At 38.7% G+C, this 21,091-nt stretch overlaps 3 protein-coding genes across 4 annotated transcripts; 2 read left to right on the top strand and 1 right to left on the bottom strand.

Annotated features, from left to right (window-relative positions):
* The first annotated feature begins 466 nt into the window (after nucleotides 1-466).
* On the top strand, nucleotides 467-6,824 carry LOC117416995 (26S proteasome regulatory subunit 10B). The gene is made up of 14 exons (XM_034028546.3): nucleotides 467-621; nucleotides 1,583-1,662; nucleotides 2,179-2,218; nucleotides 2,434-2,486; nucleotides 2,956-3,023; nucleotides 3,142-3,256; nucleotides 3,738-3,825; nucleotides 4,296-4,357; nucleotides 4,482-4,605; nucleotides 4,886-4,947; nucleotides 5,105-5,225; nucleotides 5,571-5,651; nucleotides 5,832-5,903; nucleotides 6,262-6,824. The coding sequence occupies exons 1-14, from the start codon at nucleotides 537-539 to the stop codon at nucleotides 6,378-6,380; spliced, it is 1,170 nt and encodes a 389-aa protein (XP_033884437.1). The 5' UTR covers nucleotides 467-536; the 3' UTR covers nucleotides 6,381-6,824.
* Nucleotides 6,825-8,500: 1,676 nt separating this feature from the next.
* Nucleotides 8,501-14,862, top strand: LOC117423748 (serine/threonine/tyrosine-interacting protein-like). Of its 2 annotated transcripts, XM_034927890.2 has the most exons (11): nucleotides 8,508-9,101; nucleotides 10,558-10,590; nucleotides 11,234-11,287; nucleotides 11,549-11,646; nucleotides 11,790-11,850; nucleotides 11,983-12,019; nucleotides 12,168-12,207; nucleotides 12,513-12,563; nucleotides 12,683-12,755; nucleotides 12,944-13,037; nucleotides 13,651-14,862. In XM_034927890.2, the coding sequence occupies exons 1-11, from the start codon at nucleotides 9,042-9,044 to the stop codon at nucleotides 13,722-13,724; spliced, it is 675 nt and encodes a 224-aa protein (XP_034783781.1). In that variant the 5' UTR covers nucleotides 8,508-9,041; the 3' UTR covers nucleotides 13,725-14,862. The 2 variants fall into 2 exon arrangements, with proteins under 2 accessions (XP_058843893.1, XP_034783781.1); XM_058987910.1 differs by lacking the exon at nucleotides 10,558-10,590 and having other exon boundaries at nucleotides 8,501-9,101.
* LOC117422443 (glucosamine 6-phosphate N-acetyltransferase-like) lies at nucleotides 13,947-21,046 on the bottom strand. The gene is made up of 6 exons (XM_034037474.3): nucleotides 20,790-21,046; nucleotides 18,939-19,117; nucleotides 18,402-18,464; nucleotides 18,019-18,146; nucleotides 17,261-17,322; nucleotides 13,947-17,066 (listed from the first exon to the last, which is right to left on the bottom strand). Exons 2-6 carry the CDS (start codon nucleotides 19,090-19,092, stop codon nucleotides 16,919-16,921), a joined length of 555 nt encoding a protein of 184 aa, XP_033893365.1. The 5' UTR covers nucleotides 19,093-19,117; nucleotides 20,790-21,046; the 3' UTR covers nucleotides 13,947-16,918.
* Between the last annotated feature and the right edge of the window lie 45 nt (nucleotides 21,047-21,091).

A 21,091-nucleotide genomic window follows, 5' to 3' on the forward strand; every position in this document is an offset into this window, starting at 1 on the left:
CAATTTATTTCCTTCCAAGAAGTTCCCGAAGATATTTCACCCCACAGGTGACCGAAAATGCACTTTTCCTAAAGGAATGGAAGAAGACATTTAACCTTTTTTTTCTGTGCATAGACATGAACAGCTAAACACTGTAGACCAAAAGTTATATTTTATTTTTTGCGTAAATATATATATATATATATATATATATATATATATATATATATATATATATATATATATATATATATATATATAACACAAAAAGTTGTGTATAAATGAACATTTTATCTTCGTGGCTAATGGTTAAGTATATTCTCATATTTGTATTTTTTTTTTTGTAATTTTGTTATTACATAATATAAATAAATAACAATAATAAAAATTAATTAAAAAAAAAAAAAAAATCGGGGTACTCTTGCAAAGCACCTATCTATTCTGCGAGTTTACTTGACTCAGTCCGCCAGTCTAACCGAGATTTCAATTTCTATCCCAGAGTTCCCCAGCCTTAGTTCGTTCCCAGCATTCTTGCGAACCGGTCAAGTCAGTGCAACATGGCGGATCCTCGAGAGAAAGGTCTGCAAGACTACAGGAAGAAATTATTGGAGCACAAAGAGATCGACGGACGGCTCAAAGAGTGTACGTGAGCAAATGTTTATAATGTTCGACTTGGCGGTGTGTTATCCACGACCGTAAAGACACGGGGTTATTCGCAGGTTATGATAAAGCTGGAGTTAGGCGGACAATTGGCCAAGTCGCTTTGTCATCCAACCAACTATCAATTGACTGAGTAATGCTGTGTAGGTTTAATTTGAGTATACGTTGAACAGAAAGGAAAGTAGAACCATTTCTGAATACACCTGTGACAGGCAGGCATTCGTAAAACATATACGGGTCATTTTAAACAAAACACGCGTTTTAATGTTGTCATGCAGGATAACAGTACAGTACTTAACATTTTCTACGGTCGTTGGTTGCACTAAGATTTTTTTTTTATTTAAATAAGACGATTTAATACATAATACATTGTGACATGCAGTGCTGACGTGGTGTAACATTCATTTTGTTTAAATATGTTTTGTTTGTTTGTTCGATGCCCTTTTTTTGGAGGTTCCCGTGTAGTTTGTAAGACTATAATATGTATACTGATCTCAGACATAAGGCTTCAAATGGGAACTTGTATAGTGACAGAAGGTTGAAATGACAGATTGTGGCTGTTGACAATCTACTAATAAAATGGATCTGTTGACAACCGTATCGCAGTCCCCATGTTCATATACACGACTGTGCACTGACAGACTTCAAGTCTGCAAGGTGTCAGTAAACATTCAAGTGAGAAGCTGATAACCACACATGTGTCAAGAACATGCTGTGTTTATTGATTTATTTTGTATTATAAATGTATCAGTTATAGAATATTGTTTTTAGGATTCTGCAATCCGCTATTGTTATTGTAGCCAAGAGTGGACAAAACCCGTCCTGGAATCTCCTAGTGACACTTAATATTGAACTATCTGGAAATTACATTTAACAAACGAGCAATTCCCTCACTAATTATGGATCCATTTATTATATTGATTTATTTATTTATTTTTTTAAGTGAGGGAGCAGCTGAAAGAACTTACAAAGCAGTATGAAAAATCAGAAAATGACCTGAAAGCTTTACAAAGTGTTGGGCAGGTAAGAAAGCTGCAATTGCTTTTCATTTATATCTTTAAAATGAATTCTTTATTCTGTTGCTGAGCATTTAGTACTACTACCAAATTAGCCCAGCGTATTAAGAGATTAGTATTATATGCCTTAACACACACATTGTCTAAATGTTCTGGTATAAACATTTGGCATTGGTGATTAAAAACATTTCTCAACTTTTATTTTTTACCCAAAAGGCTTCTTGTGCTTTAATACATTTTTTAAACAAAGTTTTATAAATAAAATAGAATTAAAGCAACAAGTATTGCTATTCCATACTATTTGTTTTTAAATTAATTTTATTTTACTGTAACATGCCTTAAATGTTGAATCCCACAGCTACTCCTTACCAGAGCTGGGGAAAAAATAATAGAAATTGTTGTGTAACTGTGCTTGGGGAAGTGCATGTACACTACGCGTCTATTTAGTTTGAATAAAAGGTGAACTGCAATATTTTAATATACCCCAGTTGTTCAATATAACCTTATTTCTAATTTTGTGTAGATTGTCGGAGAGGTCCTGAAACAGCTAACAGAAGAGAAATGTGAGTTTTTGTTTAAAAAATACAGACGAACCAAAAGGACCACAAGTCTAGTGACCACTCTGAAGAATCCATGATAAAAATTGATAGTAATGCTATTTATTCTCCAATGTTATCACTTTTTGGTCATTTTGAGTGTTCGTTTAGAAGTATGTATTGTATTGCTGTATGAATGTGTTTTTCGCGCTCATTATTGACTTGTAGTGTTCTATTTTCAGTCATTGTAAAGGCAACAAATGGACCTCGCTATGTTGTTGGCTGCCGTCGACAGGTAACTTAACTTCCTGTAAAATTTAAAAATGCAATGTCATCCAGTGTTGCATTAAAAAAAATAATTTCCTTGTGTCAAATCTAAGCCAGTTAACTGTCCAGTAACCAAAAATCTGTTGCTAGAGATCTAACCTGAATGACTTTTTGAAAAAAGGTTTGCATTTCAGGCAGTTTGGTACACAACACTTTTGATACAAAGGGACTGACACATTTGGACTTGAGCAAAGTGTAGATAAATACATTTAATATGGTAAAGAGACAATACATTCATCTTAAAGTATTTGCTAGGAACTTGCCAAATCCCGCGTAATATTTGAAATGACAAACGCATTAAACAAGAGGAACTCTTTTATATGTTCTTTTCCTTTTCTGAACTTCCTGAATGGATTGACTTGCTTGTGCCTTCAAGGTAACATGTACGTCAGTCTTTGGGGACAGATTGACAGTTTATTTTTATATCTAAATTGCAGCTTGACAAATCCAAGCTCAAACCTGGCACAAGAGTGGCGCTTGACATGACCACCCTGACTATCATGAGGTAGGACTTCTTAATAAAAGAATGACTAAATATTGTGGTTTTCTTTCACCCAGGAACTAAATTTTGTGGATGTCTAAGTGAGCTTTCGGAAGGCTGACCTCTTTGCTTGCTCTTCCAGGTACCTGCCCCGAGAGGTTGACCCTCTGGTGTACAACATGTCCCACGAGGACCCTGGCAGCGTCTCCTATTCAGAGATCGGGGGATTGTCAGAACAGATCCGCGAGCTCAGAGAGGTATGCTGTAATTTATAAGTGATGCCTAGCAGCACTGCATGGCACAGCATGCCATTGGTACACATTGGCTCCTATTGGAAATCACATTTTAAACTGGAAACTTATTGGGCACAGGCTGTTGCAAATCTGAGTGTGTGTGTGTCACTCAGCATGGAAGATTTTAGGGAGGCGAGGTAGCCCTGCACACAGAAAGACGCAAAGTTATTCTTTTAGTTGGGCAATTGTTTGATTCCGGACTCTCTGGCCAATTGCGATGGATATAATTAGGAACCCAGGTTATTTAAACTCTTTGTCTAAATGTTGCTGTAGTCTAACTCTCACATGAGCTGACTGAAAACCATTTTTTTGTTTTGTTTGTTTGGACCTTGTTGAATCGTGATTGTCTAATAATCTTCTGTTTGAAAGGTTCTGTTACATCTGTAATATGGTTGTGTTTTTATTACACTGAGATAATTTAAAGAGTTTTCCTCCTGTGTTGCAGGTGATTGAGCTTCCCCTCACAAACCCTGAGCTTTTCCTGCGTGTGGGGATCATCCCTCCCAAAGGCTGCCTGCTGTATGGACCACCAGGTAAACAGCCCCTGTACTGTGTTAATTACCTTCAGCCTGCCATTTACCATTACCTAATTGTGACACTGGGTAGGAGGGAAAGGTTTCATTATAACCCAGTTTCTTTTGAAGAGTTGCATGTGTTAAAGTTAGAACACTATGGATCCAAGCATGCGATTACAGTGTTGCTTTTAGATTTTGTTGAAAATATCTATTTAACTGAGTGGTGTACACTTTGGTTTCATGCACTTCAGTTTTATGCTATTCTAAGACTGCTCTTGCAATTCAAAAGTTAATGCACTAACAAGAAATTAAACATAATGTTAAAAACAAAACGCTTAAAATAGCCTTTGGTATACACAGTCACATTGTTCTGTAAAGAAACAATACTAGTGCAGGAACAGTGAACATTACATACCATGACAAAAGGTCTGTACAGTAGGGTGGAAGAACATTCTCTTCATTCTCACAGAGTGTTTTTTGTCTTTCAGGCACAGGGAAGACACTGCTGGCCAGAGCTGTTGCCAGTCAGCTGGACTGTAATTTCTTAAAGGTAACGCATCTCATTTGTCTTTGTCTACATGATCGTTGAAATGAGCGTGCTCAAAATGCTTTTCGAGGGCAGGGATTGCTTGCACTGCTGTTGTTAATTTATTGAACCTGTTTCCTGTGTTCAGGTGGTCTCCAGTTCTATAGTTGACAAGTACATTGGGGAGAGCGCCAGGCTGATCAGAGAGATGTTCAACTACGCCAGGGATCACCAGCCCTGTATCATCTTCATGGATGAGATTGATGCTATTGGTAAGAAGACCAGAGTCCGTCAGCCTCCTAAATTTTAGTTTTTGGATGGCCAAGAGTTCAACAAAGGTTCATGATGTATAGCAAAAGTGTGTTCATAATTTAAATTTGTCTTGTATCTTATGATTATGGCCCATGCTGGAAGATCTGTATTGCCATACCACTAAACTGTTGTTGCCCTTCTAAGTAATATCACAGATAGCTGAGCATGAAGCTTCCATGTGGTCCGTGTGTGTTTCATTTATTTTTTGCCATTCTGTGTTCACCGTAAAACTTCTTGCAGGTGGGCGTCGATTTTCTGAGGGCACCTCGGCTGACCGAGAGATCCAGAGGACCCTGATGGAGGTGAGGGCTCCCTGTCCTGCCAGACCTGTTTTGATTCATGCTGAGAGAACCCACCACCAACCAAAATACTCCTTTCCAACAATTAACCCATATGTATTTAATTAGTCAATTTAGTTGTTGGACATATTTAAGTTCTGTGCCTGTGACCTTCCTGCAGCTGCTGAACCAGATGGACGGCTTCGACACGCTGCACAGAGTCAAGATGATAATGGCGACGAATCGTCCCGACACCCTGGACCCTGCACTGCTGCGCCCAGGTCGCCTGGACCGCAAGATCCGTAAGAATCGCTCTCTGAACACATTGACAGTACAAGCAAGATCCATGCATACTGCTCCTTGAATCCATTGACTGTGCAGAACAGTACAGTATAATACAAGCAAGATCCACGTGAACTGCATCCTGAACCTATTGATTGTACAATACAGTACAATAGTGTACAAGCAAGATCATTAGGATCTGCTGTCTGTGCCTTCTGATAGGATGATACAGTACAATATAATTTACAAGCAAGGCACATAGGAGCTGCTGCCTGAACCACTGACAATACAAGACCTTGCACAATACAGTTCTGTAAGAGGTTATTTAATACCTGCCGCACTAAGTTTTAATCCTTCCTTTCCAGATATTGAACTGCCCAATGAACAGGCACGCTTGGACATCCTGAAAATTCACTCTGGGCCCATCACAAAGCATGGAGAAATGGGTTGGTGCTCATGAGTGGAATGACCTAATTTAGAACTTTATAATATTTTATCATTTTTATTTTATACTTTGGAAAGCTGCTGCAGAAAATCTGTTCTTGTATGCATTTTTTTTTTTTTTTAGTTGAAATGTATATTTTGCGTAAGAGATTCTCCTGAGTTCTTGTCTGTCCTATTCGCAGATTATGAAGCGATTGTGAAGCTCTCCGATGGGTTTAATGGAGCTGATTTGAGAAATGTGTGTACCGAAGCAGGTGAGTAATCCACTTTTTTCAATCTGTAAACCAGGCAAAACACAGAAAGGGCATTTCATTATTAAAGGCATTCCACCTGTTAACAGTACAGTTACAGATGTATAGAATATATGGCATTAACTAAACAGAAACTGCAATATTTATGCCCTAAATCCCGAAGTTTCCTCTGATTTAATACAACTCTAAACACCAATTGTTGTACGATTGGCCCACCTGTGACCTGGGTTTCTTCTTGTGAGCATGGTGGGAAAAGCAATACAACCATGATACACAACAGACCATTCATTACCCAAGGCTAGCTCACAATGGGGTAATGGTCAAGCATAAACTACCAAGAGGTGTCCCTCTCTTTTCTCAGGCATGTTTGCAATTCGTGCCGACCACGAGTATGTGACCCAGGAAGACTTCATGAAGGCGGTCCGCAAGGTGGCGGACTCTAAGAAGCTGGAATCCAAGCTGGACTACAAGCCGATATAATACCAGCGATTCAGGAGTGTTGTTGAGTGCATGGGTATATCTTTCTTATGAAAAGATTATAATTTTTTTTTAAATGGGAAGTTTGCTATTTCTGTACTGTTACGTTTATATATATATATATATAAATTATACACACAGCTGTAGAGTGTAGTAAACCACTAACTTTAGACTAACTTAATAATCTGTGTTTTGTAACAGAAGGATGCAGATCTCTTTGTTTTGTTTTCTTCTGGGGAATATGGATATCATCTTGCAAAACTGTTCAAATGTACTTCCATATTGTATACTCTTTATACCATTTCTACCCAAGTGTAATGAGTATCCTCCAGGGACTTCAAGAAAAGAGCTGATTTAAATAGTCTTATACACGATTGTTCTTTTGGATCTGTCATGTTTTTGGTTTTTTTGTCCCCAAAGATTCAAATAAAAAAAAATGTAATTGCAGTATCCATTTCATTTTTGTGCATCTTTTTTTTTTTAATTAATGTAAATTTGGTTAATTTGAAAAAACATTTGTTATCATGAAAGATGTATTAAATAATGTATTTGTCTGGTTAACTATCTCTGCAAAAGACATAACTTATGCAACTTCCTGAACGACAACATACTAGTGTAACTATACCCTCAAGAAATACACAGAAGTGCATTGCATTTTAGAACAATATCTTTAATTAGAAAGTTTTAAGTAGTGTTGCTCTGATTTCATCTGTTACACTAAACCGAATGACAGTACACACTTGAAAAGCACAACCACACAGTGTACTGGTAATCATGTGCAACGTCATGCTAAATGACCAGGCCAGGGTGGACGATGAGACCTTGCCAGTACAAGCCTTTGTTCCACGGATGTTATAAATGATTTATTATACTTCCATCTAGATCCAAAATGATTTGGTGTACCCTGCTGGAGATATAATGGAGGAAGCCTACATACTTCTACCTAGGAACCTGCGCCTCAGTTGTGATGAAGTAAGAGTATTACCACAAAGTGGCAGTCAGGGTATAAGGAGGTGCCTGCCTTGTATTTATATATTGTAGAATTAGCCCAAGGTTTGCCCCTAGATTATGTGTTTTCTTGGCCTTGGGAAGTTTTTGAACGTATACACTGGTGATATATACAGAACATAGGCTCAGTTCAGTACCTAACGGGTACAGTACATGCTTGCTAAACATGAATGTAAAATGTGAAGCCCATGTGCAATATACAGTAGGTTAGTGGGTTCTGAACAAAGAAGTAAAGCCAAGAAGAGAGTCATAAAGCACTGGTTTTCCTCTTCATGTGTGGATGATCAATGCTATTTTGGTATGACAGAAGAAAGAAATTGGTCACGCAGGCATATTACACAATGATTGGGCCAGGTTCTTGCATGGTTATTTATTTTGCGCTCTCTCTCTCTCTCTCTCTCTTTCTCTCTCTCTCTCTCTCTCTCTCTACACCAGTACACCAGGCCGTCGCCAGCTATGAGGCACGGGCCTCTGTTAAAATCATACTAATGATGATTTATTTAGGCTCTTTTGCACGTCACTTTGCTGCAAAATAAAATGCATTTCCTCCCTTGTTATATGCATATATAAAAAGTCCCGCTGATATCTATAGCCTCTGTGCTCCTCAAAATCTTTTACTGTCATTGCAGACTACAGGGACAGTATACTGGGGGCTGGCTACGGCCCTGTATATCTACATTATATATATATATATATATATATTTATATATATACACACACACACACACACACACCTTTTTTTTTTCAAGTTTTTGAAATTTAAAAACACTTGTGAAGTTGCCCTTTATATGCATTATAAAATAGATACATAGCTAGGAAACTTCATGTGGCAATAGTATTTACGCAGGAGAGATATATATTTAGGTTTTGTAATATCTTGCTTTACTAATTGTGTAACATCCAGCTGTAGAAATGCATTCAATGCAGCTCATAATCGAAAAAATGAATATCCCAAAAGCATGTCATTTTTTTAAAATACTGAATTGACTGCAGGTCAATCACGTGGCCTTACACTTAAATCTATGCCAGAGCTCACACTCTGCGTCCCGCCTCCATATAGACAATCTGTTAGTTTTGATTTGCCGATTTGTGTTTTGATTGACAGTCGCCTATACTACTACCTTGCTACGGTTTATTTTTCTAATACCAGTAGATTAGACGTGGCCTATATCTTTTTTTTACGTTTAGTCATTAAAGTGGACTCAGAAAAAAAGAAATGAACTCGGGGCCGGGCTAATACTGTAGATTAGATTTTTATGTAGAAGTTGTTAGCCCGCTCCAAGGAATTTGATATGTAAATTGAGGTAGAGATCACAATCAGTCATTTTGAGACGGTACGTACATTATTGTCATACTGACCAGATGCTGGCAGACGACTTAAAACAAAGCCCAACAAAGCTGTAATATAAAATATATTATAAAGATATCTAGTCTTTTGAGACGGTCCCTATCTGAGCGTGTCGTTGTGGCACGGATGTTTTTCTTGGCGAAGAGAGGCGGGATTCAGATCATATGACCTCGCTGGATGGGAGCAGCATGGCGGCGTTGCATGTCTCGCTGCACAACAAACTCTGGCAATACTGTATCTATACCTACCCGAGCTCCAAATAACACCGAGACCCCGGGCTATCCCGCTCCGCTGTACAGCACAGCAACATGGAGGACGAGCCCAAGCTACAGTTCCCGTCTCTGCCGGACTACAAAGAAGAAACACTGGTGAGGAGGCGATGTCTCCGCTTGCATTGAAATTTGAATACAATCATGTTACTATTTCATATAGAAGCGAGTCTGTAATTGATCATGACAAGTCAGTTTAGGAGGATGGCACAAGTTTCTGAAGACAAAACAAAGATGGCTTTTATTTAAATTAATTTTTGTCTTGTTTTTTTCTCTTTTACATAAAGATTACATAAGTTGTACCGAAACTAATTTAGTATTGTTGTCGGTATCTTATGTTTTGTTTTGGTTTATGGGCGTGATGCTAACCACAAATTCCTTTTATTATATTCTCAAACCCAATTCAAATATGCACACACACAGTTCCCAACGTGTATTATAGGTTACTTACGTATTATTATTATTATTATTATTATTGTTATTAATATTATTATTATGCTAATTTGATACAAATAATTCGGTTTAATATGCATCCAATACCGAATTCTAAAATAAACAGATGCCCAGCGCATTCCCTCAGCTTCATATCAGTAAAAACAAGCCTCTGTATCTATACTTACAAATATATATATATATATATATTTTGAAATGTGGTTTTAAACAGGATACTTTATTTATGATCTTACTCTATCGGGAAAGGTTTTGCAAGTTTGATTGTTAATTGCATGTCAGTGTGGGTGAGTTGGCTGTTTAGAGTCATATGATGCAGTATCAGATGTCATCACATATTGATCAATAGAACATCCACAAAAGTAATGTTTTAATATCTTTTTTTGAGGTGGTGGGTTAATACAGTCCTCAAGTGCCAGCTCCTGTTAAGTGTACTATGACTTGATCATATTAGTTAGCAAGGAGTCTCTTAGAACCTGTTATTGAGGCAATCATCTCATCCTGTTTAGAGCTGATTAATCATTGGTGTTATAGCTGGCAAATAATATATATATATATATATATATATATATATATATATATATATATATATAATTTTAGCTCAAAGAGCCAGCTGCTATTAGTCATGGAGTGATTATCAGAACAACTGGGCCAGAGTGAATTCTCTGTCTGTATTCCAAATTCAGGATGCAGAATTCTCATTGTGAGCTTTATTAGTACCACCTTAGGCAAACCAGAGAGAGAAAAACTCAGTTGTTCCTAATGAAGCTCACATCGAACTCTACTGTCCCTGTGTCCAACCCAAAAACACAAGGTTTAACCCCGTCTCTATTTAATCAGCTGAAGGATAGAATACCACAACACTTTATTATGGACCAGAGATCGGTATCCTTAAACCCTCCATGACCAATACTGGTTTGTTTTATTAGTGGATAGTTTACTATTCCCCCTTCTCAGTCTCCTGACAGTCTTGCAGCTGTTGCTCTGAATTGAATTGTCAGTGGTCTTGATTTTTATGTGTGGCTAACATCAGCCTTGTTATTGGATTTGAAGCTCTTCACATGTGTTCTTGAAAACTTGTTTGTTTTTCTGTGTTGTTTTTTAGGACTGGGCATATCCCATGAGGAGGGAAATGCAGGTAAACAAAATGCTTTTGCCCACTTGTCTTCCCTAGTTGTTGTTCTTTACACTATATATATATATATATATATATATATATATATATATATATATATATATATATATATATATATATATATATAATATAATATAATATATATATATATATATATATATATATATATATATATATATATATATATAATATAATATATATAGAATCTATCCTTTTCAGTTTATAGCAGAAGTGATTCCCAAGCCAAGTGATTTCTGTGGTCCCATAATGCATCCATCAACACTGACTGGTGGCTACACTCTGTGTACTTCATTATGACTTCATTAAGCCCAGACTGGAAACAGGCATGACGTAGGCTGAAGGAACATTGCAAAGCAGTTCAATTTACAAACACAATTGCATGATTGAAAGTTTGAGAGTGGCAGCTGGTGGGGTTAGAGGGTCTGTTGTAGCAGCACACAATAACCCTGGCTTCTGCATTTGCTCTGGGAATCGTGTGGGAGGGAGAGAGGCTGAAGAAATAGAACAGAGGGCAGCTTGAGATGGATGAGTGAACGCATCAAGAAACTTGGAGACACTCTGAGGATGTTTACTGAATCATAGTGATCCTTATTGTAAAGTCATTGAGATTTTTTTCCCCTTGTAGGAAATATTACCCGGCCTGTTTCTTGGTCCTTATTCTGCAGCCATGAAAAGCAAGGTAAGGCTGAGTGACTCATTAAGCCCTATATCACTTAGTGTAGGGAAGCACAAGCCTTATCTATCAGCCAGTAGAAGGAAAGCCTCTCCTTTTAAATTTGAAGCTGAGCTCTGACACTTTCACTTGTTCTCTCTGTAGCTGCTGAGACATGATCTGTCTGTCAATGCAGTGCTCACATCTCATAGGATAATACAAGTAAACTTAGGAAAGTTGCTTTACTGATTTTTGAAAACCCTAATCTTATTTTTACCACTTTTGCAGCTACCGGTCCTTGAAAAGCTGGGAATAACTCACATAGTCTGTGTCCGGCAAGACATCGAAGCTAATTTCATCAAGCCAAACTTTCCTCAGAAATTTCGGTGAGGCTTCCCGAGTTCAAAGAATGTTCTGTAAGGATGAAGCTGCTCTTGCAAAAAAAACAGAGTATCCTGGATGTTGGTGACTTCCAGTGTGGTTTAACAGTGTCCTTTCTAATCCGAAAGCAATTCCATTTTTCTTTCAGATATTTGGTCTTTGATATTGCAGATAACCCTGTGGAGAACATCATTAGATATTTCCCAAGGGTCAGTATTGCTGTCTCTTACTTTCTTTTTTTTATATTTCGTATACTTGGATAAAAAAAAATACCCCGGGAGATCCCTTTAAGAATGAAGTTGTACAGATGAATCTGTATTTTTTTTTCCCTTCTCTTTCAGATGAAAGAGTTCATTGACGGATGTTTACAGAATGGAGGTATTGGGATTCATTTAATTCCTATTCTGCTCTGTAGGGACACAGTTAAGCAAACACAGCCTTGCATCTCAGGGCATTGCCCCCTTGTAAAAGCATGCTGCACAATGTAGGAAGGCTGATGGTCTAATCAACTGTGTTCTCTTGGCAGGAAAGGTGCTTGTTCATGGAAACGCAGGGATTTCTAGAAGGTAGGAGTGTCACAGCCTTAATATTGTTGCACTGATCGCAAACTGTTGATTTCATATTGATGACCACTAAGGTTTTAAAATCAACAAATCTGTGACTAATTTTGGGATCGGTTATCTGTGTTGATTTCACCCGCCGATTCACATCACTGTTGGTTTGTACCTTTTAGGTTATGGTTGGTCACCTGAGTATGTTAAAGACTTTTCAGCCAATCCCATCTCTCCGTTCACAATCATTCCAAGGCATTGTTGTATTGTCTTTCTGTGACACAAAACAAAAATGACAGACCTCACTCTTGTTGTTTCAGTGCTGCCTTAGTAATTGCCTACCTTATGGAAACGTTTGGTGTAAAATACAGGTGAGATGACTTCCAGATTCCCTTCTAGTCTGTGAACTCGTATCTGCCTAGTCCCTGTTAATGGTGTCGTGTAGAGAGAGCTGAACCTGTCCTATGTGTTTGTGTGTATCCTCCTATAGGGACGCCTTCAGCCACGTTCAGGAAAGGAGGTTCTGCATTAACCCCAACGTGGGATTCGTGCACCAGCTACAGGCAAGTGTCTGTCTCTCTCTCTCTCTCTCTCTTTAAAATACTGCTCTCCTAATACCCTGCCATTGTGTCGCTTCTTTTAACAAAGCAAGGAAGTTACTTCCTCCATCTGATTCCCTTTTCATAAGTCAGCATTTTGTGCTTCTACTAATTCCTAAAACATTTTCTTCTCGCTCCTCCGTGTTCCCCAGGAGTACGAAGCCATCTACCTGGCTAGGCTCACCATCCAGATGATGTCACCGCTGCAGCTGGGTCGCTCCTTCTCTGTGCAGGCAGGCACGGCAGGTCAGTCTCGGTATTTCTGTGGTGGCTCCTTAAGCAGACTACGCTGTATATTGTATATGAAGCATGTGTATACAGACACTTGTTTGCTGTTTGCGTCCCAGGCCTGTGTTGGTGTCTGTGGTGATCACACATTATAATGATTCCTTTCCCATTCCAGACTAATGTTGGATTTGTACAGTTTTGTATTAAAATGACTAGAGTTTCAGTACAGGAGATGGGGATGCATAATCCTTGATTTCTCTAGGATGGAAATAAGACTCCTATTGCATAGCAGGTTCACACACTGCAGGTTTTAAAACAAGCTTGATTAGCCACAGTGTATAGGTAACAAGCTCAGGTGTGTGTTATTGAACTCCTAATAGAACAAGGAATGGCTCAAACTGCTATGCAATGGGAGTGTTCTTTCCATCCTGCATGACCCCGATTGTTTGAAACTTTTTCAAACTACATAATTAAAAAAAAAAAAAATAATCAAAACTGTTCTAGTTCTAGTTTTACCAGCGAGTCTGAGTGCATGCAGTTGCGCTGTATCTGGGAGTGCGTGCAGTTGCGCTGTATCTGGGGGTGCGTGCAGTTGCGCTGTATCTCAGTGTTTTTGTTGCATCTCTTGCAGGCAGTCGGAAGCGCACTCTCGAGGAGGATGATGATTTCGGTGGAATGCAGGTGGCGGCCGTGCAGAATGGATAAACAGAGAGAGAGAGGAGGAGGAGAGCCACCTGGCTTCACCACATTGACTTACTCTTTTACATTTTTATTGATATTTAAAAAAAGAACATTACTCAAACAAAAAAATTATAATTCTAAAGACAAATAGGTGTGTTAATGTTTTATAGCGTCTCCCAGTGCTGCAGCCGCCTCTAGAAATGGGTGGTGGGAAGAATGGGAGAAGATTTATTTTTTTCTTTTGAGAACTGACTGCACTGAACTTTTTTTTTTTTTTTTTTTTGCAGTTTCATAGTATTTAATGCATTTTCATTAACTGCGGGGCGATATTGCAATAATGTACTTTGGATACTTGAATTGTAACTATTTTTGGGGAGAGGGAGAATTGTTAGTAAAAACAATCCACTTTGGTCCTATGCGCAGGTTTGAAGCAGATGAGAGAAACCCTGATCCAGAGTTTGCAGAAAACTACCTGATTTTTGCAGACCTTTTTTTAAATTATTTTTTAAAGCACAATAAACACTTCAATATTTCCCATGAAGTGACGCTCGTCGTACTCTACGACTCTGCTGTCTTGTTGCACTCAAACTGTGCTTGTGGCAGTTTGTTTAGTGTTGTCCACTGGCTTAAGTCATGGCAAGGGCAACACATTTCCATCCCTTCTGTTTTCCAGGTCTGCTGGAAACTGGCTGTGCTGCCTGGCACGCTGCAGGAGCAGGTTTCTTCATTCTTTGTTGGGAAAACATTTGGCATTGCAGATTTGCAAGTGCTACGTTTCTTTTGATGTTTATTAATTCCTGTTCGTGAGGATAGACTGCATATGTTGAGTAATTTTAATTTTAAGAAAGGTAGGGTTACCTTGTCACACATTTTAAATTGTCTTCACCTTTTGCAAAAAAAAAAAGAAATAAAATTGCAGTGAGTTTATAAATAGGAAGTCTTTGTGAGACGCAGGGTCTCCTGTCGATTTTGGAAGAATGTTGTAGTACATGGAGAGAGAAAAGGAATCTAATGGTGGTTTTAAATAAAAATAAATTCTCCATGAGTTACTGCTCTAGCAAAACAAAAGTATTCTGAAAAATGTTCTAATTTGTAAAAAAAAAATAATGAAATAAATCTTAATGGTATTTATAAAATGTTCAGTAAATGCAGTTTGCTTATACCTGGTTTCTGTGTTTATTATTCTTTCAACAGAATCGACAATGCAATGTTACTTAAAGTTAAAGATGTCCAATTGTGATGCCAATGTTTTGTTTTTTAGTACTGGTATGTTATTGATGGGGATGATATATTTAATTCAGAGAATTTGGAGATTCTAGAATTCTGGAATTAAACCAAACTATTAGAATTCTGAATGTTTATTCATTTGTTTAATAATGTACTCATCTGCTTCTTAGGGGAGAGGTTCCTCATTCACAGTAGCTGGTGTAAGTAAATTGATACACTGGGGCAGAATTACTTTTCACCATAATTACATTTTCACCATCTTTTTGTAAAAGTAGAATACAACTTAAGATAATGTAACATAATTGGTAACAAACAACACAGGCACGCTTATGAGTACTTAATTACATGTTCTTTGTAAAATTAATGGCTGTTATTTTATAGCGATTATTATTTTGCCCTTTTAAGTAATATGTTTAACAATAATTGTCAGAATTAACTCAGGTTCTATAAATTATAAGGGAAGTAAAAAAGCAAAATGTTTGAAACAGTCATTTTTATTTGAACAAAAAAAAAATCTGTTTACATTGCAAATAAATAACAATTATTACTTTTTTTTTTTTTATTTAACCCCACCATTTCTTTTCATGCACTGTATGTAATAGAATAGAGAGTATACTAAAAATGATAAAGCTGCTAAATTCCTACACAATGTATATTTTTCTATCCCTTCACCATATAAATATTATACATGTGTTTGACAACTTTTTAAAAAGAAATTATAAATTATTTAGGAGGAAAAAAAAAAACTTGAGCAGTAACAAGTTAGAATCATGGAACTCAAAGTGGACGTGCTGTATTGCTGCACATCTTAATCAGGATGCTAAGGAAACAGGTTTTGCAATGTACCAATTGTTTGATTACACACCTGCAGTGATTTTGAAATTCAGGATTGATTTTTAGGAAAGGTTGGTTGCCCTATGATTCCGAGTCAGTGTTTCTACAGAATTACATGCTTCTCACTGCAGGCTGAAGCAGGTAGTATTCTGTATTGGTGGTATCTATAAGATTATTCCTACAAGGGCATGAAGCTATTTTTTTTTCCCGCACATATTTAACATTTACAATGTAGAAAAACACACTTTTAAAAACACAAGTACCCACAGCCACTCTTCTAATTTCCTTTTACTGTAAGATAAAAATAACTTTGAGGATGATCTGAGAATGACAATGCTTTTTCATCAATCATCCAGAACTGACTGGAAGCACCTTACATGCCCTTTCTCTGTAGCGTACTGATTGATTCACTGGAGGCGTTACATTGTATCCTAGCAGACCAGCGACTCTTAACTCCAGTCCATGAGGAAGGCATGGGTCTATAAACCTAGTTTTGTCTAATTTAATTTTCTTGTTCTACATTAAAACTCAAATAACCCTTTGCTGTAATAAGATAGCTCTGATTAACCTATGTAGTTCTAGTCCTCCCCGGTGTAGAGTTTTGTCTTAACCCTACGGGTTGCTTGGACTCAGAAATGAAAAGCACTTTATAAATGAGGTATTACAAAACCCTGTGCATAGCCATTGGAAAGTCAAATCAAGGTCCTTTGGTTGAAATGTCTATTTCGTAATGCATAAAGTGGGCCTTCATACGCTGAGCAGCAAACAGCTTGTATAGCACATCTATACCCCCCATTGCAATGCCTTTGGTTACATGACGAAGTTGAAATCATACCAAGTTATCAGCACCCAGGGTTTCCCTGCTTTGACACGGGTCTGTGCGTTTCAGCTCCAAGGCAGCTGCTGTTGGCTCTGTTTGTTTTAAAATCATGGTGCGTCCAGCAGTTTACTCTTGCAGGGCAGAATGAATGGAGTGAATGCATTAATCTGCATGTTGCTTTTTAGGTTGACCACTGAAGAAAGGTCCTTAAAATACGAATGAAGTGTTCGAAGTTCAAGGATTTTGGGGGAGGTGTATGTGTGGCCAGCCATGTTCTTGGGTTTCATTTGAGGGAGGTGGGAGGAGAGGATGGGGTAAAAGATTAAGAGTTCATATCTCAGTCAAAGAACCTGTGCTGCATGTAGGTTTCTGCCGACGAACTGTAGCTAAATTTCTCATAGAAGGCCACATTCTTCGGTAGACACTCCAGTGTGATTTTGTAACAGTCCAGTTTCTTGCTAAGAAGAGTCATTGCTGACACTAACCTGTAGAAGAAACATGCAAAACGGAACTACAGTTAACACAACTGGCAACATTTGGATAATGGATTAGTTTGGTGCAGACGCAAATCACACAACTTAGGAAGAAATAATAATGATAAAGGGGTTTATTGGTTAAACTGTTCTGCTGTACGTATCTGGAGAGACAGCGGGAGAGTTGAAGTAAGTTGGGCACTTACAGTTTGCCCAGCTGCTTCCCTCGGCATTCATCGCTCACAACGACCTCCTCTATCCTCCCTCTCTGCACAAGCAAGAAAACAGGGTTAATCTCAGCCTGCTCAGAATCCCTACAGCAGCTCCGACCACAAATGTAAAAAGTCTGTATCCAATTAAAGGAGTTCTAACCAAGGCTTTAAAATCCATTTTCTTTGCAACATTATTACTGTCAGTTTGGAATATGATGAGATGTTGCTGCTGCTTCCTGGTACCTAATCAATTCATGTGTTGAAAAAAAATAAGTGAAGAACCAGAAGATTCTCCTGAAGCTAAAAGTGACAGGGAATGTATTGCATTGGTTAGCATGCTTTTATCCTCCAAATAAACCCCGGAATGGATCAAACTGCTACAAAGAAACCTTCAATAACTTTCATTTGTAATGGAAAAGGGGGTGCAATAGATTCAGCTTTTTAGCAGTTGGTGTTCATTGTAAATCTTCTCTGTGTTTTGCAATAATTTAAAGCAGGAGTGTCCAATCACAGTCCTGAAGAGCCGTTCCACTCCAGGTTTAACAAGTCAAATTACATAATTAACTACCTGGCTGGAGGTTTCATTGATTCAATTAAACACCTCAGAACATTGTTGGAACAAAGACCAGGAGTGGAAGTGCCAACTTTGGCCCCCCCCTGATTTAATAGAACTGTTAGTGGTGCAGTGTGGAGGCTCCAATCAGGGGGAGCTGTGACTCGGGAGAGGGGAGGGAACGTGCACTGTACTGTACCGTGGCGCAGGAGTGAATGAACTTGTGCTCCAGGATGAGCGTTGCCGTGGCGACGATCTGCCCCAGGTTTGTGTCCTCCACCACAGTGACGTAATAATCCCCTGTCCGCTTCATGTGGTCAAATGTCTCTGCAGGACAAAGAGACAGACTCGCTTGGAGCTCACTTACATTGTAAACAGTTACCAGAAACATCAAATAATTTATCTACGTTAGAAAAAAATACACATATAGCGCCTTTCAGGATAAATCACTTTACATAGACTTACTTTAGATACTTCTTTTAAATATTAATAGAAGTAGCACTAAAGTGAACAATAAAATAGAAACAATAAAACATACTCTGACCACACAGGTTTTAATAAATAACAGAGATTCATGCTTACTTATGAACAGTTCAGGAGTCACATCTCCAGCCTTAGTGAGCTGAGACAGGACTTTGAATAAACCTGGAGAAAGAAAATGATAATTTAAATAAATGTATTTAAAGCTGAGAAAAGGTAAAGGGTGTATTTCTAAACACAAGCATGTACAGTACACCTTGCTAAGTCATGCTTAGTTACTTTGAAAAGGAAGCCTATCAAAACGAAGGAATGCATTTCCCTTGTAAAGAATGGGGTCAGTGTTTCAGTGAGCCTGAGAGGAGAGTATAGTGGAGTCTTTATAGCTTTCAGCCCTGTCTTCTCCTCAGTCACAGCACCACACAGCACACACATCTTTAGGGAAGTATGTGACTTGATCAACCAAATAAGTCTGCTACTGAACTTGCAATTGTTTTTATTCTGTTACCAGATTAAACAGCTTCATTTGACTGGCTCGGAGTTGTTCAAAATTTCAGAGACATCACCATGAAAGTAGCTTGTTTGGGTAATAAAAAAACACAAGACGTTGCTTGGGGGAGGGGGGTGTGTGTGTAAACCTACCTCTGTTGAGGTCTGCGGGGCAGAGAGGCCGCAGCAGGAGCCCCTCCCCAGGCTGTGATGGGGAGATGGGGGGGCTGAACTGCACCGTGTTCTCACTCCAGTCCAGCTCCTTCAGGAGGCCAGGGTCAAAGAGGGGAGTCTCATCCAGAATCATCAGGGCAGCGCGGTCCACACTCACACTGCAGGGAAGCACACCCGTACAATTCAACACAGAGGGGGCGGACACTCTGGATAGGTGTATTGAGGGCACACGACCTGTCTACCAGGTGGGAGTTTGTTTGGGTGTGCTACTGTTGTTTTGGGAAGCCTGGACCTGTTACTTCTACATTTTTAAGTGTACGGCAGTAAAAAAAAAAAAAAAAAAAAAAATCATTACAGATTAAAACAACACACACTATTTTATGATAGCGCTATACTGGAAATTATTCATTTCAGTCTATAAGCAGAGGGAAATGGAAGTGAAAGTGAGTGCACCGTTCCTGGTGTTGAGAGCTGGCAGATCCTGTTTGAAATCCCTTCTCAGATTACAGGCAGACCTGGTTAGTATTGTATTTGTGAAGGGCAGGACACCTCATCTCCCTCTGCCCTGCAGTGACCTAGAGGATCCCACTGGAAACAACGCAACTCATTCATATTCTAAAGCAGCACTTTACTGTAGAAGACACAGTCTCTTAAAGAAAAAGCAGTCACCTATCCCCGGAGGAGACAGCCAGCTGGCACATTGAGAATGCTTTATCTAGCTCGTTTCAGCAAGGCAAGAAAAGATCAACATTGAATTTGGTAAGTGTACACATTCCAAAAGGTGAATGGACTTTGCATAGCCTTTCAGTAATAAGGTTCACTTTGATTCATTTCAGCTAACGCAGCAATGTGATCTCCCTGTCCTTCAGATAATGCAGCCTGCAGCATCACATATAACTGCTCATGCCTGAATTTACTAGACACTCAGGATCAAAACATGTACAGCAGTAAAAAAGAAAATCAAAGCAAACGTGGTTATACAATTACTAGACAAACATTTTCACAAGAAGTCTTTGTCAATGTGTTTCATGTTATGATAGTACTTTTGTAATGCCAGATTGTAAGTGTTACCTTATCCCGATGTGTAGAAAGTAATCAAATAGCAGGGTAATCAAATATGACCCTGCAGACCACTGACCTCTGAATCCACGCCCTCTTAAACTATGTTGAGTGATTGTCATCAGAACTGCCTCGACAATCCACTCCACCCTCCCAAGTCATGAAGTGACTAATTCATTTGTCTACACTTTCACCACTGCAATTCAGCCACTCCATTAGGAATATTCTTTCATTTACACAACAGGGCACATGCAAAGCTAACTACGTTCATTCACAATTAAGAATATTGTTAATTACGCACAAATGTAAAAGGGAACTAAAATACAGGAGTTTAAATTTAAAATAATACAACAGGTATATATACAGTGTGCACGTTGATTTTAGATGAATTTGTGTAAAGTACTTAAAATTAATAAAGTTTAATCTGCCGTAGTTCGCAGTCTAATTGCCTAGTTTAATTGACTCGTTCAGTGACGTTAGAGCGATACACTACAGTCTACCAGCCAATACTGTACAGACACAATCACTGTATAATTTAGCCGAATCTCCAAAAACCAGCAGTAAGTTTTCATTCTCATTGCTTCAGCACCGGTGATTTTAAACACCATGTCAATACGACTAAGCTCATTTAGGCATGCACTGTAATTGTAAAGCCGGAACCTAAGTTTTACTAATTTGGTTGCGCCGGGGCTGGGAGCTCTGTCGCTGGCTGTGAAAGAGCGTGGTACGTAAGATGGCTGGTTAATCGACATAAGAAGGCAATATACTCACGGATATGTTGGTGAATTAATGTCTCAGGTACAAGCAGCGTTGAATTCACAGTTTGCCACTTCTCTGTTCCGCGGTTAGTTATGAGTATCTGCACTTACTCCAGTTGCCCATAACAGCAGTGACGTGGCAGAGGCGAGGAGGAGGCGCGGCGCACAATGACGCACTCTGACGCACCCCGCGTCCGTGGAAGAGCTCGAGAGAAGAGAAGAGCCCACTTACACGCGGTAGTTTAAACTCGCTCTAAAGTAGCTGTGACCACACCACATGCGACTCACAGCAAAGGGACTAGGATGTACTTGTTA

Source organism: Acipenser ruthenus, chromosome 15 (assembly GCF_902713425.1).
Source record: "Acipenser ruthenus chromosome 15, fAciRut3.2 maternal haplotype, whole genome shotgun sequence".
NCBI lineage: Eukaryota > Metazoa > Chordata > Actinopteri > Acipenseriformes > Acipenseridae > Acipenser > Acipenser ruthenus.